Raw genomic sequence first — 26,492 nt, forward strand, 5'->3', positions numbered from 1 at the left:
AGTTCTAATATGATCATTCTTTACTTTATCCTTCCTAGTTTTGCCACTCATCCATCTCAACATCCTCATCTCCCCTATTTTGATTTATCTATATGATGCTTCCTAATTGACCAACATTCCGCACCATACAACATAACTGGTCGTATGACTATCCTATAAAATTTTTCTTTAAATTTTAAAAGAATAAATCGATCACACAACACTCCGGACGCACCTCTCCACTTCATCCATCCTAGTTTAATTATCTGTGAAACATCATCTTCTATATGATCTTCTTTATTTATTATTGAGCACAGATACCTAAAAGTCACTTTGCAAAATCTCCATCTCATCAAGTTTCACCACCTCATTATCCGTCCTAGTGTAACTAAAGTTTCACATCATATACTCTGTCTTTGTTCTGCTTATCCTAAAACCTTTTGATTCCAATGTTGATCTTCATAACTCCAACTTGGCGTTAATACCTGCTTTGTCCCATCCACCAAAACAATTTCATCAGCAAAAAGCATACACCAAGAAACCTCATCTTGAATGTCTTTGGTTAAATAATCCATGATAAGCGCAAACAATTAAGGATTTAAAGTTGATCCTTGATGTAGCCTAATTATAATTGGAAAATCACTACTTTGGCCCCCATAGTTCTTACACTTGTTACCACACCATCATACATATCTTTAATCATGTCCATATATTTACTTGAAAAACTTCTCTTCTCTAGTACTTGCCAGATTAACTCTCTAAGGACTCTAACATAAGCTTTTTCTAGGTCAATAAAGATCATATGGAGATCCTTCATGCAATCTCTAAATCTTTCCATGACTCTAGTAAATAGCTTCTGTCGTGGATCTTCCTAGCATAAAACCAAATTGATTCTCCGTATTAGTAGTTTCTTGTTTCAAGTGTGTTTCAATAACCCTCTCCCCTAAATTCATAGTATGACTCATTGATTTTATGCCTCTATAGTTATTGTAGCTCTGAATATCACCTTTATGTTTGTAAATCAGAACCACGATGCTTCTCCTCCATCCATCTAGCATTTTCCTTGTGGTCATAATCTTATTAAATAGATTGGTTAGCCAAGAAAAACCACTGACTCCTAAGCACTTCCACACTTCATTTTAACCTCAGATGTAAGAGCTATATATGTTTTAACCTTAGCCCTCACTGCTTAGCCGAGAGTATATGGAATTCAAACAGAAACAATCAAAGACAGTTCAAACCACAGCATACTATAGTCTCCAAAGAAAAGGCCTATACAGATTTTTCCAGAAACAGTATTCTGAGTCCTCCCTAGAAAGAAAACAAATGTTCGATCATCATTTAAAGAGACGAAGCAGGATTTAAGCTCGACTAAAGAAAATAGATTCACAGTGTTTGTTCCAAATTCATTTAAAAAATAAATGAACAGAACAGAAGAAAAGAGAGGTAAGGAGCACTTGCTTTTCTAACCTGAGGATCAGTTGGAAAGCTAAAACAGCAACAGAAAACGAAATCATAAAAGCTCTCTTCTTCTCTTTCTCCCTATTAGTCTCCTGCTATATATATCTCTGCCCCACTCTTCCCCTGAATAACCATCGAACACAAAAATATCAGGCAACGTAGCTACTTAAGTAAGAACCAATAGCAAGTGCAGAACAAATTAATCAAATTCAAATAACCAACCGAATTAGAGACCTTCTGCAACAGATCGATCACTCTTCATTACGCTTCAAAACCAACCAAACCAAATTTGAAAAACCCTAAGCTCACCCTGAAACCATTCTTGATGGAAGAAAATCCCAACCAAGTGTTGTGGTGAACCAAAGCGAAATCCGTAATAGAGATAGAGAATACGTAGAAACAACGAGAGTGTCGCGTGGGAGAGAGAGAGACAGCTACGAAGATTTTCTTTTTCTTGTTGGTTTTTTTCCTTCTCTTATTGAATTTTCACATTTTACAAAAAAACACACACAAACGGCTTCCACGTGTCACCCTTTGTCGTGCTCATACGTGAGCGGTGAGCCATATAATGCAATATTTCCGTAGGTGTAGTCCCTATACTAAAAGGAAGTATGAAAAATTTCCATCAAAAAAAAAAAAAAATGAAGTATGAAAAATAGTTGGATGGATCCAGGCCAATTGCATAACAGCAAAAGCGAATCTAAGGGTATTTTGGTCTTTGGAGAAAAAACAAGCGGTTTGAATATCTCCTGAGCCTAAGGTGTGCACTGCGCTCCTCACATTTAATATTATATTGATTTTTTAAAAAGAGAGAAATAATAATTTGAAGGGAAATAGAATGCTTTCTCGTCGTGTGCCTTGCGGCTCCCATGCCTAGTCACACAAGGCGCCTTAACTCTTGGGAGTTCTGCCTTTGCATGATAGTCAAGGCATCTTGTGTGCCTAGGCGTGGGAGCCACACAGGGCGCACGGCCGGATAGCATTCTTTCTTCCTAATCTAAAAAAGGAAAACAGAAAATTACCTGCTTGTGTAGTTCCTTCTCCTCAACATAGGAGTGCAATTTACCATCTTATCCCATGTGAAATAAAATAATAAAAAAAGCCTTTCCATGTTTATGCTTCTGTTTGCGGTCTCATTGACCCCCACATTGATGCAAAGCTACAAGACCAAGTAGCAATCTCTTGGGTAGGAAAAAAAAAAAAAAAAACATGCAAGGGTGTTAAAAGGTTTTGTCCGGTTTGGTTGGGTGCAAGATTTTTTAGGTAAAACTAAAACCGAACCGTTTAGAAAACAATTTCGGTTTCAACGGTCTCGATTTTAAATGATTATAAACAATTTTAATAGATTTTTTTATTTAAACAATTTTTTTTTTTTAATATTGAAATAAGATGTAAACTTAACATTGAATTGAATTGGTTATTGAATATTTCTTCTTTTTTTTTACTGGGATTTGGTTTTTTCTAACTATGAATGATATTTACTATGTATATATTCATTGGTTTAAACGGTTTCTTTTAGTTTAAATCATTTAATCAAACAATCTCAATTTTAAAACCCAAATCCAACCATTTATTAAAAGTTTTAAAGTTTCAATATAAATGACTTGATTTGGTTACGATAAACAATTTCGATATATACCAACGATGTCCAGACTCCAGACTCCGGATCAACTACCCACGTGGGGGGAGGCAGCAGATCTGAACCCATACCAACGAAGATGCCTGAAGAGTGTAAGGAAACCGAGGAATCCAAGAGAAATTACAGAGTAAACTCCAGAGCAGTTTCCAAGTTTCAAACCCCTTTTAGTTTATTGGGAGTTATTTAATAGGACTGACGAAAGATTCTTCTCATGATCCAAACATGCTTTTAAATAGCGTGTTTTACCCCATGAACAAAAAGACAGACAAATAATCTTATTTTGGAGTCTGTTTTGAGCATTGAAGAAACTTGAGAAACTACGGGTTAATTTCAGAGCAGTTTCTCTCACCCATTAGGGTACGTTGGTTGCCAAGAAAAAGGGGGGAAAAAAAGAGAGGGTAAATTACGTAACAACCCTGAAAATGGATCGATACTCAAGTCACCCCCTGTTTTTTGAAATTACTCAACCATCCCCCTGTATTAGAGTCATATATTACAATTTAGTCTCTACAGTTAGTTTTATGCAGTTAACTTATGATGTCAGCAAGTTAAATAAATTTAAATCCCTAAATAACCCTTGAATCTAAAAACAAGTACGATAATGATGGAGATATCCTTGTCTTCAACCTCTGCCCAAAACAGAAAAAGTAAGGGTTTTTACAAACATTCAGCCATCGATTGCAGCCTCTTCTAATACTCTTCGGCACCGATGAAACCAGGCAAACAACGGCATGACTCCGGCGATTATTATGTTTTTCTTTTCTTTTCTTTTCATTTTTTGACAACCAAACATAGCCTTAGTTACTTAATAGGTAAAGCACCATATCTAGGAATGTGACACCTCTATAGGTGAAAGAACACCACGGTCGCACCAAACGTTCCGCTTCTATGCCCTAACACAGGGGTGTGCAAAATGATCGTTGCACCCCTAGTCATTTCTGGGGCTCCAAGGGATGTAGGCATGTGCTGCTGCACGACCAGGTAACGTTCTCTTTCCATTCTTTTTTAATCGTCCATTGTCTTATTCAAAAAGGTTTTTTAGATAGAGATATAAAAACATTTTCAAAAATAAGTTGAAAGTGACATTTCATTATGTCATTATCAAAATGTTTTATTGTCATACATATTTTTCGAGTATGTATGTGAAATGACATTAAAAAATTGTGTGTTATACCAAAAGGACAAAAAAAGTAAGGTTGCAAATTATTTGACACCTTAAGAGATGGCAATAGAAAATCCATGTTTAATACAACTAAAAGTTCCTCCCATTATTCCTATGATAGGGTTTACTTGACCGCCAATATTATTTTACCATGAAGAAGGATAATGAGATAATTTTTTTACTATTTGATATATGCAGGGAATAACTAGTTGTCACCACAGTGGTGACTAAAAAGTTGTAACATTCTTTTAATTTTCCCTTGTTTTATTTCTAAAAGTTACCTAATGCAATATTTAAGCAGTACTTAATGTAGTATTTTTTTATTATGTAAAACGACCATATTTACCCTCATTGGAGAGGGGCATCCAAAGTGTTATGTGATCGACGGATCTTTTTAAGGCTTGAAGGAAAGTTTTACAAGACTGTCATAAGATCGATTATGATGTATGGTGCAAAGTGTTGGGCAGTTTAGAAATGTCATATAAGTAAACTAAGTCTAGCGAAGATGAGGATGTTGAGATGGATAAATGGCAAAATCAGAAAAGATAAAGTAAGAAATACCCATATTAGAGCAAGTCAAAGAGTAGCTGCGATTCAAGATAAGCTACGAGAAAGTTGTTTAAGGTGGTATGGTCATGTTCAACGGAGGCCTTCGGACGCTCCAGTTCAGAGAAGTGACTTGATTCATATTGAAGATACTAAAAGAGCCAGAAGCAGACCCAAAATGACCCAAGGAGAAGTGATGAAGAAAGACATGGATAGTTTAGGTTGTCTCTGATATGACGTCAAATAAAGCTGATAGGAGGGCAAGGATCCGAGTTTGTTTGTTTAAGACTAACATGTAATTGTGGTATTGTTAAATCCGTGCCCAAACCCCGGTTTAAAGTCCGGTCTAATCGGTCTGGTTAAACCTATGTAGAATTGGCGGCGGTGTACTCCCGGGAGCTATGGGCAATGATACTCAAACCGTCCCACAAGATCGTTAACTTTGAGACGGGGGAGGTCGTCGAGGATAGATTTATCGACAAGGACAGGGAGAGGTTTGTCAACAAAGGAGTGTTCTTGGCGTACCCTCCGCAGGCGGACCCACAAGGCCCTGCCCGATTCGATGTACCCCTTTACGATGACGACTGGGAATAAGCCATGACTCTTATGCTCCAATTATAGTATAAATTAATAATCTTACTTATATGTAATTGATTGGGCTTGGGTGTGTAGCACCCCTTTAATTAAAGATAGAGATGGCCTATGGGCCTCACAAAGTTGAGGCCCAATAACTTGAACATGAACCTATAGTTTGGTGTCCAACCAAATAAATCCTAGAGCATTTAGACCTAAGGACCAACACCCAGCCAAATATGCCCTAAGGACCTTTTGGGATAGATAGCACCAAAACCACTATTCCCATCTCATTCTAAACCTAAATCAATTTGGGGAGAAAAGAAGAGAAAGAAGGAGAGGAAGAAGGAAGTGTGGAAGGGAGGAGGATTCACTCACTCACCATCCCCATTTGGTAAGTCCCTCACCTAACTACCATTACTTCTCTCATCTCCATTTAACCTCTCCATCGTTGGATTTTGGGTGGTGTCCTACCATTAATGGCTTCACCAACCTATTGGAGAAACCATTAATGGAAGGTACTAAAATCTATTTGATGTGGTAAGTAAAGACTTCCATCCTCCCCATTTGGTGACCTAAGCCATCAATGTCAACTCTAGCTCAAGAATACATAAGCTAGGGTTCATTGATTTTAAATCTATAACCCATCTCATGTGTAAACTTGGATTTATAAACCCTCTTGTTTAGGAGACCTAAAACCCTAGATTTGGGTAATAACTCTAACCATAATAGTATGGTATAACCCTAGGATATACCCATTTAAGCCATGAAACCAAAGCCCAAGCAAAATATTTCAATGAAGGTCTTTTCTGTAAAAAGGTAGATGCAGTCGGCTGAAAACGGTAGAAGCAAGGGTGCCCTTCTACCGTTTTGATGGAAGCGTTTACTTACCACATCAAGGAGGTTTTAGTACCTTCCATTAATGGTTTCTCCAATAGGTTGGTAAAGCCATTAATGGTAGGACACCACCCTAAAATCCAAGGATGGAGAGGTTAAATGGAGATGAGAGAAGTAATGGTGGTTAGGTGAGGGACTTACTAAATGGGGATGATGAGTGAGTGAATCCTCCTCCCTTCCACACTTCCTTCTTCCTCTCCTTCTTTCTCTTCTTCTCTTCTTTTCTCCCCAAATTGATTTACGTTTAGAATGAGATGAGAATAGTGGTCTTGGTGCTATCTATCCCAAAAGGTCCTTAGGGCATGTTTGGCTGGGTGTTGGTCCTTAGGCCTAAATGCTCTAGGGTTTGTTTGGTTGGACACCAAACTATAGGTTCATGTTCAAGTTATTGGGCCTCAACTTTGTGAGACCCACAGACCATCTTTATCTTTAATTAAAGGGGTACTACACACCCAAGCCCAATCAATTATTTATAAGTAAGATTATTAATTTATACTATAATTGGAGCATAAGAGTCATGGCTTACTCCCAGTCATCGTAAAGGGGTACATCGAATCGGGCCGGGCCTTGTGGATCCGCCTGCGGAGGGTACGCCAAGAACACTCCTTTGTTGACAAACCTCTCCCTATCCTTGTCGATAAATCTATCCTCGACGACCTCCCCCGTCTTAAAGTTAACGATCTTGTGGGACGGTTTGAGTATCATTGCCCATAGCTCCCGGGAGTACACCGCCGCCAATTCTACACAGGTTTAATCAGACCAATTAGACCGGGCTTTAAACCGGGGTTTGGGCACGGATTTAACAGGTATTGTGTTTCTTTTCTTTTACTTTCTTAGTTTCTTTTAACATTTTGTCTTTGCAAGGATTCATGTAACCAACTCAATTTATTTATTTATTTATTTTTGATGAAACCAACGCTATTTAGTTGGGATAAGGCTGAATAGTTGTTGGGAGAAATTTTGTTATATTAAAAGGGCAAAAAAATGAAATTACAAACATATTGTGATAAAACTTGTTTACAACAAGATCCCCGTACATTAATACATATAACACGGTTTAGATGAGCTAATCAAATGTTTTAGCCTCAATCAAGATCCTCTCACTTATAGCCATGTACCATTCTCGTGTTTCATGTGTTTTTTTAAGGATGCAAGGCCCATATTGGAGTCAGAGAGGGACCCACTAGGGGCCAGCAAGGGGCACTAGGCCCACTTATTGCTAATTACCTACAACTACTAATTATTATAGGGCAAGAAGGTGGGGGGAGGGGGAGGGGGAGGGGGAGGGGGGGTAGCATCGATCTCTTGACCCCCTGGACTTACACCACTCCCATTGGATGGAGGCCTGCCACCGAGTTAGATGATCATCCCCTGTGTTCCATGTGTCATTGCACATTCTTTGATGATTTGAAACTTTTGAAGTTTTATTTTGTCATTTGGTTAATTCATTAGAAATTAACAATTAACATTTGGGATGTGAAAAAGGAACCTTCAAACCTTTCTATCTTAAAAAAAATGAATCATTTTTAACATGTCAAGTGACAAATGTCTTGAAAGTGAGTAGATGCCATCAAGATTACACTCTTGGATAGGATCATGAAGCATTTGTGTCAAATATATAAGAGAATGAATTGAGTTAAGTTTAAATCTAAAAGTTCAAACTTCGAAATGCACCATGCTCTTATTGATATTTTGTTAATACTTCTATCACATGGAAAGTAAGACGGTTAATTTTTTTTAGGGAAGCAGTTTTCTGTCTGGGAGTATGGTCTCTGTGTCTATCTCTCTCCTTCTCAAAACAAGGGGGCAAATATGTCTTTTCATATGGGAAGGAGAGAGATAGACTCATGGGAGTGCTGACATAGGCCACACTCCCGGACAAGGTTCTTTTTTCCATTTTTTTTTTTTTTTCATATGGATTACAAAATGAAATTTATTAAAATTAATATAACAAAGTACTTGAAGTGGTTTTGAGAACTATTAGAACAAATTGATATATTGCAGGCTATGGTAAAAGATAACAAAGCAAGCATCCAAAAAAAACAACATCGTTGTTTGTTTTGATGTAAATAGATGAAAGTAGAACAATAAAAATTTAAAATTAATTTCATAGTGATATATCCTTATATAACTATAAAACAATAATTGATTACATATTTTCAAGTACATATATGAAATGATAGAATTTACCATCATTGAAGCAAAATAAGTTTTCTACCAAAAAAAAAAAAAGAAAGAAGCAAAATAAGTAAATCTCATAAAAAAGATCCCAAAAATCTTCAAAAACACAGCTATCTAGTGTTTTTTTTTAAAAAAACTTCTAACTAGACACATTTGAACTCTCTCATGCTCATGGCCGACATTTTGGCCTTTGTGGTTATCTACTTATGTATCCCCTTAAATGGTCTCTTCTTATTTTAAAATAAGGCTAATTACTACCACTCACTTGCACATAACCTATATTTATTCAAATTCTTCAATCCCAAACTTTTTTTTCTTCCCATTCCTTGAAAAAGAAAAGTTCCACATCTCTTAGTTCCTCCCCTAGTGAGTCAAAATTTCTAAATTACTTATGGCCCCCTCCCCTCAGGCAGCCCCACTTGCAGGCCCCTTCCCATGACCCTCTGCATGTCTCTACCCTGACCCTCTGTTGATGCAATTCAAGCTCAAAGGGAAAAGACAATTTCAATGAAGAAAGAAAATTGGAGAAATTTCTTTGAAAAAAAGGATAGGTGGAAAACTTGGGGAATTGTTCACCTAACAAAAGAAGACTCACTCAACTCTCAAAGAAACAAGGTAGGACTCCCCAATAGTTACAATGTAATTAATTCAAAAATTAGCTTTCAAAATAAACAAAACATATATTTAAAGGTAGAGAAAAGATTTTTTTTAAAAAAAAGAGACATTAGGTGGGGGAGGAAAGAGTTGTTGGCTGCTCTTAGGAAAAGTTAGGAAATAGACATTGGGGGAGGAGGAAAGGGAAAGATACATTAGTGTATTATGCCGTCATTATTCTCCCCCCGCTTTGAAAGAACTCATCATCAAGTTTGTCACTGTTAAAAAATAAACTGATAGCATATAAGGCATTGGTGGTATTTTTGCAAAGAAGAAAATATGTCAATTTTTAAAACCGATTTATCATCACAAAAAAAGAATCATAGCTTCTTTGTATTCTTGGAAGCCTAAGAACAAAATCCATGCTTATATCTTCCCATGGATGAACCGGTACAGGTAAAACCCCATGATTTTGAACTGTGTTTTTTAAACCTTTGGCAAACCATGCATTGTTTAACAAACCTTTCAAATTTTGTAATCAATTTGATGAAAGTGAGAAACACATCCTTTTCTTATGTCAATTTTCAAGGAGGATCAGGGCAGCAACTATTCTGGGTACTAGATTTGATATATAGCATGACTTCCACTTCTGGACCCAGATCTTCTACGGCCTAGCTGTCCGGGCGGCCTGAGCGGCACAGACATAAGGCGGTGCACAATGATCGCCTTACCCCCACTCGGGCAAAGCGCTCGGGCAGGGGTAAGACGGACATTGCACAACACCTTGTGTCTGCGCCGCTCAAGCCGCTACGGGCAGCCAGGCCATAGACGATCTGAATTGTCCACTTCTCCCCAATCTTTGCTTTGTGCTCTGTTTAACAATAAGACCTCTCTAAAATTGAGAAAACTCTCTTCTAGGAGCTGATTTTATAGCGGCATATTGTTTATAGCGGGCCTTGGTGCAACCCCTCCATCTGGCTCAAGAAAAGATGGGAAGAGGTCACTCCAAAAAGAACATAAAACCCAAATGAGTCCTGAAAAAGATGAGACAACAATGCAAAGGACCCCAAATTGATCTACAACCAACGCAGTTAGACAGTACAAACTTAGGCTGTTAAAATGCTATTGCACAAGATAGCCAAATATGGGATTGAAGAAAGCAACAAGCAAGACATTCGCAAACACAAACAGATTTACGTTGTTCGGTTTTGCAAGAAACCTATATCCACAGGAAGAGCAGTGGCAAACTTTTCACTAAACAAAACGAAGATACAAGTTATTTCGTCTTACTCTAGAATGAGAGAAAGTGCCTTATATATACGGCTACAGAAATCTCAACTTTTTCTCCCTTCGGGTCACACCATAAAATATGTTGGGTCGGATCGGATCCGTATCGCACTTGGATCCATGGAATACAAGACATACTCAACATAGACAAACCACAAAAGCAAGACAACTTTCCCACCAATAGCCATATTGTTGCTCTCCAGTCTCCATATTGACCATTCCCTTCCCCACCATTTTATATAGGTAAATCCAAAACCCCTTTCTGATTGTTTCTTCTTCTTTGATTAATATCAAAACTTTATTGATAGAGAAATCAAATCCAGAATGGGCATCAGTATTGAAAAAAACCCTCCTATAACAGGAGGAAGGAGAAAAAGATACATTGATGAATACACAGAATTTCAAAGGGATGGCACTACCAAAACACATGAGGCTCCAGTTACTCCTCCTTTTGTTAAGGTATCCACATGGGAGACATTCCTACACATAAGGCTCCATAGTTATTCCTTTCTTGCTAAGGTATCCACATGGGAGTAAGAAGATCTAATTTGCACCAGAATGAGATATTCCAATAAAACCAGAGAGCCACATGGATAAAATGGGAAATCCTCCATTAACATGGACATGATAGGAAAACTAGTAACAAGTGTGCAATCCCATTCTACAAGCAATGCAAACTACCAAACAGTTGCTGACTTCAGTCCGAAGAATAAAGATCTCCATACTGCTGTCCCGTCATCTCTATAGAGTAATGCAGCCTACACATTTCCTAGGTTACCCATTGATATCCGGACAGCATAATGGCATGAAAATGGAGCGAAAGGTGTTGTCCTCCTATATTCCATTAGAGTAAATGGAGATATCTCTAAAGATGACAAGTCGAAACCCAATTTGCCACTCTCTTCATGATTACAACCACCACAGATGGAGATCTCTTCCTCAATATAAATTAAAGTTAACATTATTTTAAATCTACAACAATCAAAACTATGAATAATGGACTTGGGGCAAAGAAAGCAAGCAGAAAGAGGCACAAGAAAATGAAGGAAAACAGGGACCTAAAACAGTAAGAAAGGCTCCTGAAACAGCCGATCCTAGCTATTGTACTCCTTGCTGAAGATTCTGTCATGTTATTACACTATTGAAGCTTCCATTGACATGGGTTGTTCATGGATTAGGCCATGGTTTTGGCCTCTTATAATTAAAAGTGAAAAAGGAGAACGATAATCACAGGAGAGATGTAACTCAGTAAACCCGCCATCTACTTGGGCAAGATAATCAGCAAGATGTAATGGACCTTATGATATTTGAGACAGGAGGTAGAGTCAAACACAGAGTAGGTGGAGGGATGCCTAAAGCAGCAATGTACAGATTGAAACTGGCAATCACAACCTCTGCTTGCAGATACCTGGGAATGGCCAGCTAATTTGTTAATCTGCAGTTTACACAGATATGTCATACTTGTAAAAAGGCTGTGCATGTTTTGGCAATTAAAATAGCCCTTATTGTTTCATAAGGCTACTCGGGTTGAAAATGCCCCATTTGTGATGTAGATCGAAATATGAAGAAAAAAAGACCAAAACGCTGTTCACGGTGTTGTTTACATGAAGAGTGTCACAGCCCAAATTTGCCTTGTGTGTGGATGCTTTTTAGAAGATCTTGTGGGCCCATCAAGTGGAGAAAGATTCTATCCTAATGCTGCCATAGTTTAGTTTTTATTTTCAGTTTTAGAAAGTATATTTTATTTCATTTAGGTAGCTTCTAATTTCAGTTTGTTACTAATTTTGTTTTTAGGAGTTTCTACTTTGATGTATGGCAGCTAGATTTATAGGAAGTTTCTATTTTGGTTGTAAGCTACTTGGTAGTTGGTAGCAAACACTTGCTATTTTGGGCTCAACCCTTGAGTCTATATAATGTAATGCCCTTAGAGGCCTCCAATGGTTGAAGATTGAAGAAAATAGAGAGCTATGGCTTGAAGCTGTGAGAGGCAGTAGCTGTGGGATGCAGCAATGGTGAGAGGCTGTGGGTGAAAGACCCTAGACTGAGAGAGTCCCCTATCCCCCTTCCATATCCCCTTCTTTTTCTTCCATACCCTTCTATGTTTTTCTTTCATACATAAGCAGAAAAAGAGAGATTAAAAAAAAAAAAAAAAATCAGTTATTCAATTTGTTCTCCCTTATTTTATTGATCTTGCTGCAATCTATGTCCCACTGGTTTTTCTCTGGTTCGAGTTCGAGTTTGCATTAGTTTAATTACATTACTACAGTGATATCAAGTAGTTAGACTATGCAGAAATATAACATCCCTACTGATATAAAAAAGGAGGGGGAACAGGAAACTGCAGATTAACCTAGCATTTCTTTACCCTCATTATAAAACAAATTCCCAAGCCAACATCTCCACACGAGCTTAGCCCCTTCAGAAGAAATGTCTCCAACACTTCCCACATAATCCAAATCAAGCCTCTATATTTTCAGTAGGCAGATGCCCCTCCATTGACTTCCTATCACATTTCTTGAAGCTCTTAAAATAATCATAAGAAATTTTTTGATCCTGTGAGAAACTGCATATACATCCACTGGCTTTCTCTTATACAATTCTTAATCTTCCTCCAGCACATGCAGAATAGTTCACCACTTCACCACCATCTACACATCATCTTCTTTCTATCTTATTTTGTGTTCACACATACAGTCTCCTCTGACACTACTCAGAGCCATGTATGATGAAACAAAAATACTAGAGGAAATCGGAACACTAAAATTTCCTCATCAATGACAAAGATCACACAATTAGTAGTTACAAACAAGGAGGCCTACTGAAAACTGTAATTTGGATTGGCAGAAGGATGGTCACACCAGATATGTAAACATGGCTGGAGGCACCACAAACTTTACAGCACATACTACTCCAGTAAATAGATTAAAGAAGGGATATATTTGCTTAAGGGCCACAACTTAATTGACTACCAACATCTGTGTTGCGTCTCCTCAATGTCCATCTAATATTGCATGGTAGTTTGTCCTTGAATACGGGAAACCAAAGCCTAAGGTCTTTTGGATGTGGACTCATGTCACTAATACAGAGATACTCATTGGTAGTGGCTGTCTAGGCTCTAGACCATTTGTGAGGAAGAAAACAACAGGATATTCAGGGACTGGTTAATTTCTTCTGAGCAGGTCATCCAAGTTACTATGATACGTGTTGCAAGGAAGGCAGACCTTCTAGACATATTTACAGGTGGTATATTTAATTCCATCTTGAGCCATTATGCTACTTATTCCTGTTGTATAATTGGAGGTTGAAGAGGCTTTGATTTCCAGAGTCTCAAGAAGAGGAAGTAGCCACAATAAGCTGATACAATGTTTCCTGGGTTTTACGGTTGCTTTTGATTTTTAGTTCAACACTATTTGATACAGTTAAGGGTGTCCAATCGGGCCTTGAAAGACTTTATTTTGGCCCATGGTTGCGCCTGTGGGCCTTGGTCTTTTTATTTTGGGTTTATTGATGCAATTGACCTAATTTATAAGCTCATAAAGTAGGATAAAGTTAGCATACGGTATTGGTAGTTAAATAGATTGTTTGAGTTAGATTAGGATATTTAATGGCTTTTAAGAGTTTTGTTTTGAGTTTATTTACTTTAAGTCAGTATAAGAGAGTGATTAGGAGTCCTTTTATGAGTCAATTTAGGAATTTTAGAAGGTAATATATATATAACAGTGTAATACACCCCCATCAATTGGAGATGTTTTGGGTAAAGAATATGGGTTTTTATTAAGAGTTTTGGAGCTGTTGAGCTTGGCATATGGGATTGGTATCCCAGACCTAATTCTTCTCTTCTTCTTTTCCATTGATAAAAAGGTTAGTCTACGATACCTTCTCTCTTCAAATCAATTTCTAGTTCTGATTCTATTCTTAGCATAAAAGTCCTATTTTTTCCTCTGGTTTCTTGAATTCCTACTCAAACTAGGAATTTTCTGAAACTTCAAATATAACAATTGGAATTAAACTCAGCTTCCATACTTGGCAATTGGTTCCTGTTTTAAAGTATCCTACAGTTTCAAACTTCAAACTTGAAACTAATTTCTTGTTTTCTTACTACAAGTTTAATTTCAGTTTAATCGTTTTCAAGTTTTGTTTCTAAGTTTGATCTCAGATTTCTGACTATCATTAGGCTTGCTATTTGGTTCTGAAATCAATCTATAACCTGGTTTGTCTGAACCTTCTATCGATAAGAATTTTGTCTAAATCTGATCCCTTGATTCTATGTTATTAAAATTCTTTGGGATACGGTTATATACCTTACATGTGATCCTATCGCAAGCTTATGCATGACTATTGAACTAAACTCAACCTGTACACAGGCATATTTTCAGTACCCCCCACCCCCTTCCTGAACACATCTTCTTTAGGGGTTAGAACTAAGCTTAACCTATACACAGACTTATTTTCAGTAATCCCCCCCTTTCTTGAACACATTTTCTTTTGTTTTTTCTAATCACCAAAAACTCTATTAACTCAATAGCATATGAGAGATGTCCAAATAAGAAATGTCTAAACTGCATAAAGGACAGGAGGGTTAAAAAAAATGGGAAAACCCAGTTGACTCCCACCCCCAAAAAATCTGGAGCACCAAAAGAATCCCTACTACCCAAACATGTCAAAAATAAAAATAAAAATAAAATAACAACAGCCTTCGCAAGAGCAGCGGCAAAATAACTCGATGTGAAACTCCTATGCCCTGAAAATCAACTAAACAGCAAAATCCATTAATTACAATTTAGAGAAAGGCTATTCATTCCATCCACAACCTCTCCCTCTTGGCATACTATACAACACTCTTGTAGCTGTCCACTCTAGGGAAAGAGGAGAAAGACCAATCCCTCATTAGAGACCTCAGCTGTCAGGGCATGAGATACCATATCATGCACAACCCCATTCTCACCCCAATGGCCCTCTTCTCCAATGAGTTCAAGAAATTTAGGTAAACTCTTCTACAGCAGTGAAGAATAAGCCCACATTTTCACTTACCTCTATGGTGTAAGACTCAGTTTCATCAATTCTTGATCCTTGAATCTCCAATTCTTTGACCACATCCAACTTATTTCCTCACATCAAAACCTGAATTGTGCTGACTCATCCTCATAAACCACTATAATTCAAGAGCTTTCTAACAAAGGCTCATGTGTCAGTGTTTGACATCACAAGCCCCAAAAAATCGAGACACAAAACACCTCTCTCTCTCTCTATCAGCCCTTAACTAACTAATATCCTCCTATTGATACGCTCGATACATCTCTTATAAACTACAGAACATGAACTGTGATTGCAAAATATTTGCCGAAAGCTCCTATAAGGCATTCTAATCATTTTTTTTTTTGCAAAATCAACTTGATTCCTTGTTTCTACTAGCGAAGAGATTCTACAACAACAAAAAGTCAGCCTTATCGCAACTAAAAGGGGTCAGCTACATGGATCCTTTCAAAGACAAAATATTAGAAAAAATAGTAAAAAGAAAAGAGCACAACAACATCATTAACAAAAACTCAGCAAAACCACACCTAAATGGGGTCGGATGCATGGATCCTTGCCCTCCAATCAGCTCCATTCGAGGTCATACTTGAGACAAGGCCTAAACTCTTTCCTCACCACTTCTCCCAGGGTCATTTTAGGCCTGCTCCTAGCTCTTTTAGATCCTATAATCTGAATCAAATCACTCCTCCGTACTGGTGCATCCCAAGGTCTCCGTTGAACATGACCATGCCACCTCAAACGACTTTCACGGAGCTTATCCCTTATCCGGGCAACTCCCAAATCAGCTCTCATATGGTTATTCTTTACTTTATCCTTCTTAGTTTTGCCACACATCCATCTCAATATCCTCATCTTTGCTACTCTTAGTTTATCTATATGACACTTTTTAATTGTCCAACATTTCGCTCCATACATCATAGCCGGTCACACAACTATCCTATAGAATTTTCCTTTAAGCTTTAATGGAATACGTCGATCACACAACACTCCGGACGCACCTCTCCACTGCATCCCACTTTAATTCTCTATGAAACATCATCCTCTATGTCACCTTCTTTATTTATGTTTGACCCTGGATATCTAAAATAATCACTTTGCGGTATCTCTCTCTCCTCAATTTTCACCATTTCGTTATCAATAATCACATATCTTGATTCCAAGGTTGATCTCCATAACTTCAACTTAGCGTTAATCCTTTTCTTTTTTCTTTGTAAACAGCTTTGATATGAATGCTTGAGTGATTAGAATCGATTACCCAAGTCCCGAAAGGATGGGGAAAGGGAATCATAAGAAACAACATGAGACATGAGATGCTGAGTGCAAGTTCTGACACCTTTGCAAAGAGCAATAGGTAAGTCAGGATCATTATCAGGTGGAGAGGCAGGTTCTGGATCCGGGTTCGGCAATTGGATGGGTACTGGAGCAACAGTTGATTGAACCTGCTTATGTTTCCTTGCATAGGTCTTCACATTATTGGCATCAATCCTCCTCTGAAATTCACTAATGGTCCTCTGGATAGGAGTCTGGACCGGGGTAGATTGCTCCCCCTGAATAGAAATGGTCTCTCTCTGTATAGGAACCTCTCCCCCTGACTCAGGGGGAGTACTAGGGGCAGGCCGAACTGGTTCAGACTCATAGTAAACAGACTGAAGTGGAGGTGGAGAGTCAATAGTCAGCACATCTTCACTAACACTCTCCCCCTGAAAAGGTGAGGACACATAATATGGAACATTTTCATGAAAGACAACATCCATGCTGACAAAAGTCCTGCGGGATGGAGGGTAGTAACATTTGTACCCCTTTTGGGTAGCAGAGTAACCCAAGAAAATGCAGCAGAGGCTGCATGGGTTAAGCTTATCAGGGGACCTTGTATCCCTAGCATAACAAACGCAGCCAAAAACCTTAGGTGGGACTATAAAGGAAAAAGAGCCAAGTAATAGTTCAATAGGGGCTTTTGAAAGAAGAACCCAACTGGGCAGCCTATTAATTAAATAGGCTGCAGTAAGGACAGCATCCCCCCAATAAAGGGAAGGGACATTGTGAGCAAACATAAGGGCCCTAGCCACCTCCAGGAGGTGGCGGTTTTTTCTCTCAACCACACCATTTTGGGCTAGAGTGTCGACACAGCTGGTCTGATGGAGGATTCCATGTGCAGCAAGGTATTTTTGGAACTGATCTTCCATATACTCTTTCCCATTGTCACTCCTCAAAATTTGAAGAGTGGCATTAAACTGGGTCTTAATCAGTTGATGAAAGTGTTGAAAACATAAAAAAACTTCACTCTTTGTGTGCATAAGGTATACCCAAGTGAACCTAGAATAGCAGTCAATGAAAGTGACATACCACCGATGGTCAGTCAGGGAAGCTTTCCTACTAGGCCCCCACACATCAGTATGAACAATATGAAATAAGGAAGAGGATCTTTTATTAGAAATAAGATAAGTTGAACGCATCTGTTTAGCCAAGACACAAGGCTCACAAAAAAATTCTTCCTTATTACAATCTTTAACTAATGCTGGAAATAAATTGGATAAAGTACCTAAGGGGGGATGGCCTAGTCTAGAGTGCCATTTATGTAAATCAGAAGAGAAAGATGCCGAAGGTAAAGCCTGGGTAGGATCGCCATCAAGCAGGTACAATCCACCATGCACTTTACCCGATCCAATCGTTTTCCCCGAGTCCAGTTCCTGAAAAACACAGTGAGTGGGAAAAAATGTCACTTTACAATTCAAGGATTTAGTGATACTACTAATGGAAAGAAGGTTAGTTGTAAATTTGGGAATATGCAACACAGATGACAGTGTAAGGGAAGGAGAACAACTAATGGATCCTTTCCCTGAGATGGAGGAGAGGGACCCATCAGCAATTTTGACTTTATCCTTACCAGAGGTAGGAGAAAATGTATTAAAAAGACTAGAAGAACCTGTCATGTGATCAGTAGCACCGGAGTCTATAATCCATGGAGTGGATACTACTGATGCACAATGACCAGCAAAAGAAATACCTGTACGGGCAAAGAAGGAACCTGAATTGGCAGCAGACGTAGTAGAGGCAGTTGATGTGTTCAACATACGACGCAAAGCCTGGAGTTCTTCCTGGGAGAAACCAATGTCAGCACTGGGAGTTGGAGCTACACTTTCAGTATGATTGGCTTTGCTTTTAGACTTAGCACGACCACGTTTGGTTTCAAAATCAGCTGGCTTCCCATGCAATTTCCAACACTGAGCCTTAGTGTGATATGGTTTGTGACAATGCTCACACTTAACAGGCTCTTTGGTAGTAGTAGTGGAAGCAGCAACACTATCAGAAGAAGCAACATGAGTGGGACCAGTAGTCTGTAAGGCTGATCTCTCAACTTTAGGAGTAATCATCATGGCAGCCCTTCGTGTCTCTTCACTATGAACATAAGAAAAAGTCTCCTATAAAGTGGGGAAAGGAACCCGTCCAAGGACTTGCACCCGAATAGGGTCATAGTCATCATTGAGGCCAGCCAGAAAATCATAGACACGGAATTGGTCTGCATAGGTGTGGTAGGCAGTAATATCAGCAGTAGTTGTAGGCTGGAATCGAGCATAATGATCCAATTGCTGCCATAAACACTTGAGGGCAGCATAGTATTTAGTAACAGACATCTCCTTCTGAGTAGTGGTTTGGAGTGTCTTCCTGATTTCATAAACCTGAGCACCACTTCCTGATCGACCATAAATTCCCTCGACAGCAGTCCATATCTGAGTAGCAGTGTCAAGGAGGAGATATGGACTGGATAGATTAGTGGTCATAGAATTTAAAACAAATGACATCACCATAGCATCGTTCGCAGCCCATTTAGTACGGGCAGCACCTTCTTCAGCTGGTTGTTTGGTGGTGCCAGTAAGATGGCCAGTGAATCCCCTACCAGCCACAGTCAAGGATAGTGATCTGGCCCAGATTAAATAATTCGTACCATCAAGCTTGATGGCAGCAGCATAGGGAAGGAAGTCATTCCTAGTTTGACCATCCCCTCCAGAAGTAGCAGTAGTTGTCTCTGAATCACCCATAGTTCAGGTAGAAACCGATCCACAAATTTGAAAAAAAAAACAAATCTTCAAAAAACCGAATCAGATCTGAAGTATGGGTTTTGAAGTGGCAGCAATTGCAGCCGTCAGAATAGGCTGAAACTTGGATCGAATGCCCTGCAAGTGGTGGAGAATAAGCCTGCAAAAAATCAGAAAATTCTGATGATGCAATAAGAAACCCTAATAGGGCTGGTTACAGTATCGAGTGAAACCCCGGGTTTTGAAACTGTATGAGTTTCAGCCGTCAGAACAGGCTGAAACAAGGATCGAGTATCTCCCTTGTAGTGGAGAAGATTCCCTCCAAAAATTGGCCCCTTTGGATGAGCCAATAAAAAGCCCTAAATTCTAAAAAAATTTAGGTATATCTGAATGTAGGTAATTGCAGGTTCGAATCAGATGTGGATTGGATTCAGATTTGCAATCTGAAATATGTAAGGTGTAGATCAGCAAGTGCAGGGATCAATCTCCAAAAAAAAACAGAAATCCAGCTTGAATAATGTAGCAGCTTGATCTCGAAGGGTTGGAGGAAACCTGCGGCAGTTTCAGATCACACCAGTGTTTGTATAATCTTCAGTGAGGTGTCATTGAGGGTAGCAGCTAATTCTTCATTGAATCACCTCAAAGATGCTGCCCTGAATGACATAGAGAGTCCGAGAGAGTTGGAGAAGAAGGAAACTAGTAGCCGAGAGAGTTGGAGAAGAAAACCAGAAAAAATCGAGGGGGAGGCTGGTCTTCAGATCAGAGATGGCTCTGATAAGTGATACCATGTAAACAGCTTTGATATGAGTGCTTGAGCGATTAGAATCGATCACCCAAACCCCTTTATTTATAATAACTTGAAGTAAATTTGATCAAAGTACAAATAGGAATAATAACACCTCAGTCCTAGTCCTACTAGGAATTCCTAATACAACTAGGAATGCTAGAATAGGACTCGGCTGAGGGTAAAACAATAAAAATAAAATAAAATAAAAGAATCTAATCTGACTAGTACTACTCCTAACATGACTAAGACTAATCCTAATCAGCTAGGACTAGTCCTAGTAGGACTAATCCTAATCAAACTAGGACTGCTTACCCCAATCGGGTAAGCAGCCTATTTCAACATTCTCATTTGCCAAAACAATATCATCAGCAAAAAACATACACCAACGAACCTCATCTTGAATGTTCCTGGTTAAACCATCCATGATAAGCGTAAACAAATATGGGCTTAAAGCTGATCCTGGAGGTAACCCAATTGTAATTGGGAATTTACTACCTTGACCTCCCACGGTTTTCACACTAGTCGCCACACCATACATACCTTCAATAGTGTTTATTTCATCATCATTTAGAGTTTAAAAAGGCTGCAATCAAGGATTGAAACCAGATTTCCACAAGAACTATTTTCTGTCAAAACTTGGATTTTTTTTTTGCTCAAATATTGATCTTTAATATATATATATATATTTTTTTTTTTTTTTTGTTTTGCGCTTTTTTTTGGCAATGGATCACTAAATTAGTAAAAAACAACCTAAGTGATTGCATCAAACAAGGATTTTTGCAATGATGTGTGCATCTAAATCCTAAATTTTCCCCAAACTGAAAATGATATCGTTTTGACATTAGTACATGTAAGAAATCTCATCCATTCTAAATAAGCAATTGAATGCACTTGTCTTGTTGTACTTTGTTCTCCTTTTTATACATGATATATTTTACATATTATTTATTTGTAAGTGTTTTATGATTCAAAGCTGTATTTTGCACGTATCTTAAGCATTTCCTTACATTTGTTGACAACTTCATGCATATTTTTAGCATATCTTGTGTCTCTTTGATACGAGATGTCTCTTAAAATCACCCTTTCAATACGATACCCGATACCGATACCTTAAACCTTATAAAGATGCAATTTGCCTTTGCTGACTGATGGCACCAAAAGCTGATAGTTTTCCTCAATCTATTTCAGTGAGTTGATGAGGACACAGTCATCATTGAGGTGGATGATATCAGAATCTCAGACAAATGAGATTGGAATGAGACAATTAATGATTGGGGTTCCCTTACATCAAGTTTTAACATTGCTTCAGCTGCCAAATAGTAATTGCTAGGAATGATGCATTGAAGGGAATTTCATCTACCTCAAGATGACATAAATAGAAGACCATCTGCTTGACCTGCAGCCTCTGCCCTATCAACTCTAGTTTCTCAGGGGTAGATGACATATAAAGTCACAAAGAATCTGATATGTGCAAAATGATTGAAAGAGAATAAAGAAAAGAGAAATAAAAGGGAGAGAAAGAGAGATAAAATGGGACAGAGGTTTGGGGGCTTTACGGACAAAGCCACTGGACGTCCTGTCGCAATTGGGAGGCCGCCAATCCTCTTCTCAAGATAACTCTTAAGCGATAATTTAGGGAATAATAATTTGGTAACCTTTTCATTCACAACCACTATTAAATAGGGCTTCCAAAGCTAGCCGTTACATAACTGGACACAAGTAACCCACTACCATATGGTTATAACCCAACTCTTACACCAATTCTGCTAGATAATTACTCCACATCATCTCCACTCTACATAACTACTACTAACTGATAAACACTATCCCATCTTACGTAGCCTACCCATACCCAATAACAATCACCTAAACTGATATTAATATCCTATACTTGACGCACGTAACAAATCTTCCCTCCTAAAAAACGGCCTTGTCCTCAAGGCCGAAATAAAGTACAAAAAAAATTAAAATAATTCCTCCTAGATCCCGGATCTTGGTGGAAACTTCTCTACCTTTAAACCTCGTATGAAATTCTACAGGGCTCGTCCTCACGACCACTTTCAAGAAATTGATGAATTGGACTTTGCGCCCACGAACTCTGAAGTTTGAAATGCAAAGTGTCACAGACAAGTTTAAGCTGTTAAACAAAGGAGGATATTCCTGTATAGACCGAGGACGATCAATTTCCTCCGTTGTGCCTGACTCTGATGCCATTTGATGCGTGCAAGATAATTGAAAGAGAATAAAGAAAAGAGAAATAATAGGGAGAAAAAGAGAGATAAAATAGGACAAGGGTTTGGGGGATTTACGGACGAAGCCACCGGATATCCTGGCACAATTGGGAGGCCGCCAATCCTCTTCTCAAGATAACTCTTAAGAGATAATTTAGGGGATAACAATCTGGTCACCTTTTCATTCACAATCACTATTAAATAGGGCTGCCAAAGCTAGCCATTACATAATTGGACACAAGTAACCCACTACCGCGTGTTATAACCCCACTCTAACACCCATTCTACTAGATAACTACTCCACATCATCTCCACTCTACATAACTACTAATAACTGATAAACACTATCCAATCTTACGTAACCCACCCATACCCGATAACAATCATCTAAACTGATATTAATATCCTATACTTGACGCACGTAACAGAATCTTGCAAAATTTTTAGAAGGCTGTGATTTAAGAAGGAACCTGATGAGAACTCCCCCTGTTAGTTCCAAGTACAAAGTTTGAATGCAGAAAATTCAAGCAATATAAGTAAAATAACTATAGCAGCAGAATAATAGATTAAGACAGCAGCCATAGCAGCAGAACAAATTAAAGAAGGGGGGTTGGAGACAACCTAGGCCACAGCCTTAAGAAGTAACTCTCAGTTCCACCTTCGGGATTGCAATAAACACCAATGTTCCGTTGATATCATGATTGACATTAAAGTCTAAGGAAAGATAAAAGGTTTTGACTCTTTGCTCTATACCTGTCTAATTTATAGAGAAGAACCACCAACACTGAAATAAATGAGTTTTGGGATCCTTATTTCCATTCAGCAAAAAAATTGCAAAATTAAAATTTGGCATAAATCCAAATAAATCATACTTGACACGCTTATCGAATATTAGCTGCTTTGAAACAGAATCCATACCTTATGAACTAAAACAAACAGTAAACAAAGTCAGACATTAATTCTTCAGAAAAAAATAGCTTTATTTCGTGCCAACAGCTACTTTCCATATTTCTTTGCACCCACAGTCAACAGTTCCTTCGGATATAACTATCCATTCAAGAGCCACATTATTCAAGTTCAATACCAGTCATCATTCGGCCACGGGTTGTAGATCACTAGCCCATTTTCAATTAGCCATTGCAGTAGAGAATTTGCATTACTAAGTGATAACAAAAACCCCATGAAACTAAGTCAAGTATATAGACCTGAAAAAATTGACTATAACTGCACCAATTCATGTTTACATATGAATATAAGGAGCAGAAGTGTCATAAATTTATTCCCCAATTAGAACAAAATGAGCATAACTCAACAACTAAAGGCTCGGGATCCTCCCAATTACCTCAAAGGATCCGACGATCTCCATAACAGAAATTCCCTCAAACTTTCTACGTGAAATCACTCTGGAATCAATTACCGAACTAGTATAAAAGGGGAAATTTTAGAAAAGACTCCGCTTCTTCCTATTGTTTGGTAGAGGTTTCTTGCTCCAATTCCTCGGATGCCTCTTTCTCAGCTGCCTTCTCTGCCTTGAGTACAGGCTCATAGTAATCAGAGTGGGCTTCCATACACTTTTTCAGCAAACCCGTTACCTCGAAACACTTCTCTACAATATCTTCCTTGTGGCTTTCCGCTTCTTCGATGCAATTCTCCCAAGCGATGAACTCATCCTTACATCCACCTCCCTTCATGAACAAGCAAAAACCACACTCTCCCTCTTCCTCATCCTCATCATCTTCTTCTCCTCCCCCGTCTTCACCGTCTTGTTCACTTGAGGAGACATTCGGATGATCAGAGACATTTGAATTTTGGCTATCTGCGATTTCATCAGGAGTTGAAAGTTTTGGACTCGCAGGGGATGCGGTTTCTACGGGACTTGACGCTGACGACGGCATTGCCAGCTTTTCAGTTAATTTAGCTTAGCGTTTTTAGGGTCTGTTGTTGTTGTCGCTACTGTTCCTGTGGAAAGGTGACGGTGTTCATAAAAGGTCTCCCATGGGGCCATGGGCAGTGGGCACGGTCGATGGATCAGCAATCAGCTTGTCAACTCGGCGCCACCTTTTTAAATTATCACGATAGGGATCGGTCACCTCCTATGGAGCATTGGAGCGTCTTCCCAATCCCCTGTGCTTTGGCTTTCACATCCCCCCTTTGTATTTCTCCCCCTTTATTTTCTGACTTTGCTGGGATTTCGTTCCAACGTAAATAAATTTCTTGTTTTATCAAAAAAAAAAAAAAAAGAATAGGGATCAGTCTCGGCCGATACCCTTCAATCAGGTCGGATAGGCGGATATATGGTTCTAAGTATCGGTATTGTATCGGTTTTATTAATTATCGATATCGTATCGATAGCACGGTACGGACAAAAGGGTAAAATAGTCAGAAAACTCATTTTAAAAGAGATTCAGGGGTAATTTTGTCTGATACAACCGATAAAGGCCGATATTGTATTGATATCGGATTTATTTTGCAGGTTATTGATACCCGTTTCGATACCGTGCACCAAAACCATGGGCAGATTTACCCCGTTTTTCTTTAAAAAATAGGATTTAAAAAAAAAAAATTTAACCTTGGTCCGTATCAATCCACTGATATGGGATCAAACCAAAACTAGTATCATTGTTTATCAATTCTAATACGAATCGCCCAATTCAGGCAATCCAATATCGATTCCTCAAACCATGCTCAGTGCCCTCTCTCTCCTCCTCCTCCTCCTCCTCCTCCTCCAGGTGAAAGTGAATAGAAATGTTGCTTCTCTTATGAGAAATGGGAATAAACTTTTGGATGCCATGTGCAATTTGGGATGAATGAAGGGCAAGAATTCGATTAGCTAAATAAGGGGTTTTTTTTAATGAAGGAGAGACATGGTTGTAAGTATCATTATCGGATTGTCTGATACCGATTTTGTACCTTGCCAATCCTGATACTGTGCTGATATTGTATCAGCAACACGGTACAGACACGGAGTAAAATCGTCAATTTTGAAAAACTTATCTTTTTAGGGTCTTTTGAAGGATTTAAGTAAGTTTTTTGGTCGGCAAAGATGAGATATAGAAAATGCACAAGCTAGAAGTTTGGGATTCACGAATCCAAAATTCTGTAAATTCCCAGAATTAATTTGATGCCGGACTGGCAAAATCCGACATATAATTGAGCTTACTTGGTGTTGGCGCCTAGTGTTGACGGTGCCAATGGATTCTAATTGAGTGCCGGCCCAACCTAGCTTATTTGGCTGACTTGAGTTAGCCAAGTGGGGCTGGCCCTGGTTTAAGTGTGACCTTGAACCAAGGCCAGACCAGGTTTAATCTACATGACAAAGCCATTTTATCATGATTTTCAAAACTCTTTCTTAGCCTTTTCAATCCTACGGGTTATCCTAAGGATTTGGAGCACTATTTGAGACAAGACAAACTTCTGAGCCATGTGGCATGATTAGATGAGGCTTGATTTTGTGGACAAGTAGACCTCTATTTCCTTTCTCTCATGTCAATTTTCATCCTAAAATGAATTTTCGTTTCAAGAAAAAAAAAAAAACAAAAAAAACAAAAACACCAAAACAAAACACACCCCCAAAAAAAAAACAAAAAAGGAGGCGCAACAGACCGGGGGAAAACCGCCCCCCCCCCCCCCCCAAAAGGAGGAGGCCCCCCCCCCCCCCCCCCCCCCCCCCCCCCCCCCCCCCCCCCCCCCCCCCCCGCAAAAAAAAAAAAAAAAAAGAAACCCCCCCCCCCCCCCCCCCCCCCCCCCCCCCCCCCACCCCCCCCCCCCCGCCCCCCCCCCACCCCAAACCACACCCCCACACCCCCCCCCCCCCCCCCCCCCCCCCCCCCCCCCCCCCCCCCCCCCCCCCCCCCCCCCCCCCCCCCCCCCCCCCCCCCCCCCCCCCCCCCCCCCCCCCCCCCCCCCCCCCCCCCCCCGCCCCGCCCCCCCCCCCCCCCCCCCCCCCCCCCCACCCCCCCCCCCCCCCCCCCCCCCCCCCAACACCCCCCACCCCCCCACCACAACCCCCCCCCCCCCCCCCCCCCCCCCCCCCCCCCCCCCCCCCCCCCCCCCCCCCCCCCCCCCCCCCCCCCCCCCCCCCCCCCCC

The 26,492-nt window shown here is 39.5% G+C and overlaps 2 protein-coding genes across 2 annotated transcripts in view; both read right to left on the reverse strand.

Annotated features, from left to right (window-relative positions):
- LOC122657604 (ABC transporter D family member 1-like) overlaps positions 1 to 1,487 on the reverse strand; it is a 94,442-nt gene extending 92,955 nt beyond the window's left edge. The window contains exon 1 of the mRNA XM_043852357.1: positions 1,450 to 1,487. The gene's annotated coding sequence lies outside the window, so the exon portion shown is untranslated. The remainder of the gene's footprint in view (positions 1 to 1,449) is intronic.
- Positions 1,488 to 23,630: 22,143 nt separating this feature from the next.
- Positions 23,631 to 24,385, reverse strand: LOC122657606. Its single transcript, XM_043852361.1, has one exon. The coding sequence runs from the start codon at positions 24,298 to 24,300 to the stop codon at positions 23,869 to 23,871; it is 432 nt and encodes a 143-aa protein (XP_043708296.1). The 5' UTR covers positions 24,301 to 24,385; the 3' UTR covers positions 23,631 to 23,868.
- Positions 24,386 to 26,492: the final 2,107 nt, after the last annotated feature.

Source organism: Telopea speciosissima, chromosome 4, assembly GCF_018873765.1.
Source record: "Telopea speciosissima isolate NSW1024214 ecotype Mountain lineage chromosome 4, Tspe_v1, whole genome shotgun sequence".
NCBI lineage: Eukaryota > Viridiplantae > Streptophyta > Magnoliopsida > Proteales > Proteaceae > Telopea > Telopea speciosissima.